The sequence below is a fragment of the Pteropus alecto genome, unplaced genomic scaffold (genome assembly GCF_000325575.1).
Source record: "Pteropus alecto unplaced genomic scaffold, ASM32557v1 scaffold86, whole genome shotgun sequence".
NCBI classification, from domain to species: domain Eukaryota; kingdom Metazoa; phylum Chordata; class Mammalia; order Chiroptera; family Pteropodidae; genus Pteropus; species Pteropus alecto.
In genome coordinates this window covers 6,930,563-6,938,706 of record NW_006442109.1, presented here as the reverse complement: position 1 = coordinate 6,938,706, position 8,144 = coordinate 6,930,563, and the positions used below count along the sequence as shown (strand labels likewise).

Genomic DNA, 8,144 nt, shown 5'->3' with positions numbered 1-8,144 from the left:
AAAAACCAAGTGCAAAAAAAAATCTGAACCAATGTATGAGATTTCTTTTGTTACTAACACATTTTTTTTAACCTTTTCCTTTTTTACAGCTAATTTTTAAGGAAGTATGATTATGACAACTCAAAAAGCACACAGTTAATTGGATTTAGGCTGTAATCACAGTGTTAAACTTTTTAAAATAAGCTCTTTCCCGTGTAACTTTTTATAATTTTTTATAATTCAATACAGAACTACTGGTTACAGAAGTGGTTTTACAGAGTTTTCCACCTTTGCCATCCTGTGAAATTTTGGATATCAATGATGAGCAGACTCTCCCGAGGCTGATTGAAGCTTTAGAGAAACGCCATCAACTACGACAAATGATGACTGATGAGTTTAACAAACAATGTAAGGGCAAAAACCATTTGCAATCATTTTAACTCCATAAATTTGCAATAAATCAGTTCTGTGGTAGGACAGATCTTTAAAGAAGGGTTATTTTGTCCTGTACTTTGTAGTGCTCAAGGCATTGTTTAATTAGACTGATGAACTTTTCCCACAGCTCTTTTTTATATTCCAAGTAAAAGCAAATAAAAAGTTGGCATGTATTCTCTCCTTTTTAAAAATTAACAGTGATGGACACAAAGGAGTAATAGCTATTTTGTAGTTCCTAACTAGTTACTTATTTGCAAGGCACTTAACATATTACATCTTAATAACTGTGCCTTTGGGAAAATTAATCCTTTCTATTAGTTTCCCTGTGTGCAAAATGGAGATTATACTTGTTCCTACCTCAAAGGGTGTTGTGAAGATAAATGAGATAATGTATGAAAATCATGTAGAAGAACGAACAGCTTGGTACATAGCTAGTCCTGGATGAATGTACCTACTGTTTTTATCATCATCATTTCATTTTACTCTTCACAAGAAAGGCGTGAGATAATGGTATTTATATCCACATTTTGAAATGAGGAAATGGGCTCAGGAAAAATAACTTGCCTAAATCATATAACTAGTAAATGGTGTACTAGAGATTTCAAGTTGAATCTAACTGTCCCTAAAATAAATCTAGTGTTATTTCTGTTTTTCATTTGTTGTTCTGAAGCATATTATTTACCCATAAGGATTGAGAAAGGGGTGTCATAGAACAAAATGAAAGACTTAGTATTTTAGTTATAAACACACTTTCTATGACTGTGTCTTTTGTAGGTTTGAGAATCAAATTCTTGATTTCCTTCCTTTTCTGATTATAAGACATTCTCAAACAAATTTGCTGAACAGCTATATTTTTTATATAATGTCAGCTAATAAAAGTAGACTTCATTATTTTGGAATTCGAGTAAACAAAACCTGCATGTTTTTGTTTTAGCTGTTACTTTTAAAGCTATGTTGCAAGAATTTGACAATGGTGTTTTAAATAAAGAAAACTACATTCAAGGAAAACTAAATGAAAAAGAAAAGGTGATCTCAGGACAGAAATTGGAAATAGAACGACTGGAGAAGAAAAACAAAACTTTAGAATATAAGGTTGGTTTTGATATTATAATGGATATATGTGCTGACTATTTACTACTGACCTTTGACTTAGCTATTCTACTGTACAGGCCTGTAACCACTGCTTACTCCTAGTTATCACTGAGTTATTTACTAATCTCCATCCCACCCCAAAAAAAGAGGAAATGTGAGTGAAAAGTATAAAAGGGATATTATACTCTTTAATTTTATGAATTAGATTTTAGCAGTTGAAGAGAATGTTCTCTGGCCCAAACAAGTGATCTTTCAAGAGGGCTTTCTAGAGTTTAGCTTTGGTTATAGCTTGTGTTTTGTTTGTTTGTTATTACTGGGTAAAATATGTTTGTTCCTTTATTTACAAAGGATCATTTAGGGGGTACACATTCATTCCAGAGAGAAGCCAGTTTCAACCAATACAGTGTTCTCTATTCTGAAAATAGCCTTAAATAATATTTGAGGCCTGAATGTTAGGGGAAAGTACTTTTCACATTAAGTCAATTATAACTTAGTCATTCAATGAAGAACTTGTTTAAATATTCTCATTTCTAGGAAGGAGGTAGGAATTCTGATGGAATTTTAGGGGAAATTGCTTTCTCCGTGACTTTTCTTTCTACAACTATGCTTGCATAAATAAATTATGAAAGGGATTATTTTAGAGCTATATGTAATTTTTACAAACCAACTATAAACATAATAGTCTGCCTTCCAGATTGAAATTTTAGAGAAAACAACTACTATCTATGAAGAAGATAAGCGCAATCTGCAGCAGGAACTTGAAACCCAGAATCAGAAACTTCAGCGACAGTTTTCTGACAAACGCAGACTAGAAGCCAGGTTACAAGGCATGGTGACAGAAACAACAATGAAATGGGAGAAAGAATGCGTGAGTGTCATTCCTGTAGAGATTACTGCAGACTGGTGATTTATTTCAAATCGTAGTGTTTTGGATTTCTGTCTTTGGGGTAGGGTTTTGGTGGTGGCAGTAATAGTAGCCTATTCAGTTCATTCTGTTTCCTTTCTCTGTTTTAAAAATTCATGACAAATTAATTAGCATTATACGAAGCATAGTTAGGAAGAATTGGAGAACTGTCATTTTTAGGAAAAGGTGTTTCAATAATCTTGTGTACTTGTTTAGTATAACTGAATCAGAATATCTACTGCCATTGATAATCTGTAGGAGCGTCGAGTGGCAGCTAAACAGCTGGAGATGCAAAATAAACTCTGGGTGAAAGATGAAAAACTGAAACAACTAAAGGCTATTGTTACTGAACCCAAAACTGAAAAGCCAGAGAGACCCTCTCGGGCACGAGATCAAGAAAAAGCTCCTCAAAGATCTGTTTCTCCATCGCCAGTACCCGTAAGTTGTTTGTAGTTGTATACTAATTTAGGACTAGAGAAAATCTGTTCAGATTAGGAGGCTATTTCTATGAGAATCATTTTTTTGTTTTATATTACTTATCAAAGTTCTGTATAACTTAAAAATTTAATATAAACAAATTTAGTAAAATTTTGTATAAAAATTTAGTAATTTAGTACAAATAATTATAATGTTATTGTCATGTGCTAAAATTATAGAAAGTTGTTCCTCTCAGTTTTTCAGTCTTGCTCATTAATTTCTCTCAATTTTTTTAGCTTTCTAGTAACTATATTGCTCAGATTTCCAACGGCCAGCAACTCATGAGCCAGCCACAACTACATAGGCGCTCTAACTCTTGCAGCAGCATTTCTGTAGCTTCCTGTATTTCGGAGTGGGAGCAGAAAATTCCTCCGTACAACACACCTCTCAATGTCACATCCATTGCAAGGCGTAGGCAGCAGGAGCCAGGACAAAGTAAAACTTGTATCGTGTCAGACAGAAGGCGAGGGATGTACTGGACTGAAGGCAGGGAGGTGGTTCCTACATTCAGAAATGAGATAGAAATAGAAGAGGATCATTGCTGCAGGGTTAGTGCCAGTATTATTTTAAAGCATTGTAGCAACAGATTTTAATCTTGTGTTGTTGTAACTTGGTTCAGAAAGTTCAACTGAAAGATGGGCGAGCTCCAATATAAACAAAGTAATTTTTATGTTAGTTGCTTTGAAAGATCGAATCACCCCAAAATTGAGGCCTAGCTCTTTAGCTGAAAAAGCCTACACACTTTGGCAACAGAAATAATGCCTCTCGTTCAGTGAACACAGTCACTGGGGCACATGCCAGAGTGATTGGTGCTTTTCATTTCATAAGCTAATGAGCGTGTGAATATGAATGGCTTAGAGCACATTTTACAATTTTTTTCTTTTGGATATTCTTCTCCAAATTAGATTTTTGCTGCTTTTGAACTTTTATTTTTAAATCTGTTTTCCCAAACGTTTATTTTGAAAAATTTCAAACCCAGAGAAAAGCTGAATGGTAGTATCATCTTTTCCCCCTTACTTAGATTTACCAATTGTTAATTTAGATTCGTAAACATTTTTTCCTTGAACCTTTGAAAGTAAATCAGACTTCGTGATACTTTATCTCTAAGAATAAGGACACTGTCCTATATAACCACAAACTTTATCACACCTAAGAAAGTTAACGTTTACTTAGAATAAATATCCTCTAATATACAGTTCATGTTTACATTTTCCCAGTTGTCCCAGTATAATATATAGTTCATGTTTACATTTTCCCAGCTGTCCCAGTAATGGCTTTTCTTTTTTCAATCCATGATCCTATCAAGATGAATACATTGCATGTCGTTATTACATCTCTTTAATCTCTTACAATATAAAATAGTCTCCCTCTTTTTTTTTTTGTTTTTCATAACATTGGACTGTTTTTGAAGAGTCCAAGCCAGTTGTTTGTAATTACTGAAGGTTCACTGTGCCCAATAAATTGCTTTTAATCATAAGACCTTTATTTCAATTTACAAGGGCTCTGCCTCATTCAAGGGTATTTAAACAAGTTTATGTTGATGTTTTTGTCTTAAGGATTATGGTAAAATTTTGCCTTTGATCTGAATAAATGAACCAAGTTACTACTTGTGAACTTACATTTAGTAAAATCTTAATATAGCTGTTTTAGAATTTTTCTTCTAAACAAATTAATCTTATAGTAAATATCTGCTTCAGATTTTCTTGTATAATTTTGGGTACAGAAAAATTTCATTCAGGTGGCCTGCATTCCTGATTATTAAGGGGTGGTGATGAATTCCAAGGTAATTTACCAAAACAACAGATTTTAAAGTCTCTTACGTTCTTTACTTTGCAGATAATGCTTTAAACCTTTTTAGGGAGCAAATTATGGTGACTGGTCTTTCTGATCAACTCTAATAAATCCCCTATATTTTGTGAAAGCTTGTAGACAAAACTATTCAAGGCCTTCTTATGCCTGGTCAACATTAATGTAATACCTAATTTGGCAATGAGATATTTAAGAGGATTTACTAGAGATCCTTTAATTTCTCACGTGAAATCAAATTCTCTTAGAAGTGCAGCAGAAAAGTATCTATGCTTTTGGGTTCTTTGGTCAAAATTATGTCAGGTGGACTAAAATTATACTTCAGTGAGGAAGAAATTTTAAGTGTCATTTATTTCATAAGATCGTAGTCTGTTAAGTCTATGATCTTTCCAAAGCTTGTTTCAGAATACTTATTGCTAAATGTGTTCAAGAAAACTATCACTTTTGCCAAATGGTAGAACATGAGATCAAGACTTTCTTTTCAACGATAAGCCAGTATAAGAATGGAAAGTTTCCTGCTTGCTGTAAGGCTTAAGTATCTTTAGAGGCAAACTATTGCCCATGTTTTATACTATCATGATTTGTCACTGGTGCTTCATTTGTTTCTTATAATTATATAGAGGAAATGCTTCAGTTCTCCAGATATGCATTTTGAAATTGGGATCTTCATACTTGACCAGCTTCAAAGGGTTTGGCCTGTGGCAGACTGTTTCATTTGCTTTCAGTTTTACAAAGTTGTTTGAAAAGTTCCAAAAAAACCTCATTGCTTCAAATATTAACTCTCCAACATGTGAAATATTTTTTATTAGGTTAAATGTGCTAACTTTAACTTTCCCAAATTTACATGACATTTGGAAGCAACTCGTTTTTTATTGTATGATAGAGACTGATTTGATACTATATTTCTCTATCTGGTTCTTGGAACCTTTACGGAATGTTTGGGAGAAAAAAAGTTGGTGTGTTTTAGCCATTGTTGTGTTTGAATTTTTCATGAAGTTCTGTTTAGAGATTTTAAAATTTCGGAAAGTAATCAGAAGTACTTTATTTATATTCTTTTAATCATTTTATGCATAGGGTTCTTACTATACCTCATGTTCTTTAGCATTTTGTACTATATAGCCCCTTCAGCTTTTTTTTTTTTTTTTGTCTTTGTGTAGAGTGCTTTCTCTTTTGTTTAGAGGCCTATGACATGTTTAGGCTTTTATTGATCTTATTGAAGCTTTTAACATAGTTATGGACCTAATAGATTACTTTACAATAGCAGGCAGAAATATTGGTTTTTGATCGAGAATGCAAAATAAATAATTTGTCTTGAATAACGCCTATGTAGAAAAGACTAGCAGCATTACCCGAATATTTCCTTCTTTGTTGAAAGGGAATGCCTTGGTAGAATGTACAATATACAAGCTGGTGTTAAAAGATGTTGGTTTTGTGTTTAAATACAAAGACAACATTTAAATTATTTGAATAACATATTTAGCTTTTGAAAAGGTTTATGAATTTGTTTTGATATTGTCACCAACTAATGTAGCCAAACCTGCTGCACTTCTAATAATACCTTTAAATTAATTCTGGGTTATGCTTGTTTCTTGATTCCTTTCAACCTGATCAGAATGTACCACCACTTCGTCTCCGACACAGACGATCACGCTCTGCAGGAGACAGATGGGTAGATCATAAGCCTGCCTCTAACGTGCAAACTGAAACAGTCATGCAGCCACATGTCCCTCATGCCATCACAGTATCTGTTGCAAATGAAAAGGCACTAGCTAAGTGTGAGAAGTACATGCTGACCCACCAGGAACTAGCCTCCGATGGGGAGATTGAAACTAAACTAATTAAGGTAAAAACAAATTTACACAGGTGAAAAAAATATACAAAAAGTCAACCTAACAAAAAACCATTTACTCTTCTATTCCTTTCGTGACACACAGGCAGTGTCAACTAAAAAATAAATGGGTATTTGATATGACCTCTGTTACAAAACTAAAGTAACTGCTTAGGTTCCGAACTTGTTAAACTAGGACTAAATTTGCTTTCTAATGAATGAAGCTTAGATTCTCAGGTTTGATAGAATTCCAGACATATTATGTACTTTTAATTAATGTATATTTAGTTTTAACCCCTACTTTAAAAGTTAACCTAAACAACCAACTACCTTTGCTTTCTGTCAGTTCAAGATAAAAAGCCTACATTAAAACCTGACCAGTCAAAATTACTTAGTATTGGGCTACCCAAAGCTCTTCCCTTTCTATGTGTAGAAGACTTTTCCCCTGATCCTAGAGTTAATGAATAATCAGGGAAGGAAAAGACAAGTCTGGGAAAAAAAGTTTTTCATTTCAAATTCAATTTAAAGGATGGTTCTTATTGTAACTATAGTTTCATATAAGATTACTTCCATTTGAATATGAGGGAGGTGGCATACCCAGTGAGGAAAGTATAAGGCCTTCGAACATTTAGAAACTTCTGGCAGATTTCTTGATCCTACGGTAGTATTTATATTATAGGTTAAACAAAAAGGAATATTATTTTCTGCAGTTAAGAATGTTACTGATTATATTGCATGGGACTTCTTTAGTGAGGGCTATGTACTCAAATTTCTAAAGTATTTTAATAGTACAAACCCAGCAGTCCCAAGCACCATCTGATTTTGTGGATGGGAGTTTTTATAAAACAGTAATTTTAAATTCAATTTGAAATATATATATTCATCGTTTGAGTGTATCAAAGTGTAATGTGATCTTTTCTCTTGGCTCTAGGGTGACGTTTATAAAACAAGGGGTGGTGGACAATCTGTTCAGTTTACTGATATTGAGACTTTGAAGCAAGAATCACCAACTGGGTGAGTAATCATCAAATGTATCTCTTTAGACAGCTGTCATTTTCTTAATTGCTCATTCTTGAGGAACAGAATAATAACCTATAAAATGTATCATTAATTCTCTAAAGAAATGCAGTGGTATTTCCCTATTTCTAATATTTTTCCTGTTCTTAGATACAAAAATAATTATTGTATCATGTTCCCCTTTTTCCATAGTCGAAAACGGAGATCTTCCACAGTAACACCTGCCCAACCAGATGGTGCAGAGTCTGAATGGACCGATGTAGAAACAAGGGTAGGGGTAAAAATGAAATATCTGTCTGCTTACTAAAAATTAGGGATGTCATATTTTAAGCCTCACAGCTGTAGTTTTTTGTACCTGAGGTCTGATCTCCCATTGCCAGTGCAGCCTATAGGCCTGTCTTAGCAAACCAGTGAAGGTATTTATTTCTTTAGGTCTGGTCTTACTGGAGCTCTTTGGCTCAAAGCCCGTTTTCAGCACAGAGGGATAGGGTCCAAGAATCGAGTCTTAAAGCATCATTCTAGAATAACAAGAATTCACATCAGATTCATGGGAATCTCAGAAGCAGAACTTCCCTATGGAACTGTTATTCCTGATGAGAAGCTCAT

The 8,144-nt window shown here is 33.8% G+C and overlaps 1 protein-coding gene across 8 annotated transcripts in view; it reads left to right on the top strand.

The window, feature by feature from the left end:
• Window positions 1–8,144, top strand: part of KIF23 (kinesin family member 23) — a 26,468-nt gene that overhangs the window by 16,582 nt on the left and 1,742 nt on the right. For 3 of the 8 annotated variants that reach the window (XM_025038894.1, XM_025038896.1, XM_025038898.1), the window contains 8 exons: window positions 229–387; window positions 1,349–1,506; window positions 2,189–2,374; window positions 2,669–2,848; window positions 3,124–3,435; window positions 6,306–6,536; window positions 7,453–7,535; window positions 7,731–7,815. In XM_025038894.1, the coding sequence (XP_024894662.1) occupies window positions 229–387; window positions 1,349–1,506; window positions 2,189–2,374; window positions 2,669–2,848; window positions 3,124–3,435; window positions 6,306–6,536; window positions 7,453–7,535; window positions 7,731–7,815 (1,394 nt within the window). The remainder of the gene's footprint in view (window positions 1–228; window positions 388–1,348; window positions 1,507–2,188; window positions 2,375–2,668; window positions 2,849–3,123; window positions 3,436–6,305; window positions 6,537–7,452; window positions 7,536–7,730; window positions 7,816–8,144) is intronic. The other 5 variants (XM_006920211.3, XM_015595975.2, XM_025038895.1 and 2 more) reach the window with 4 other exon arrangements.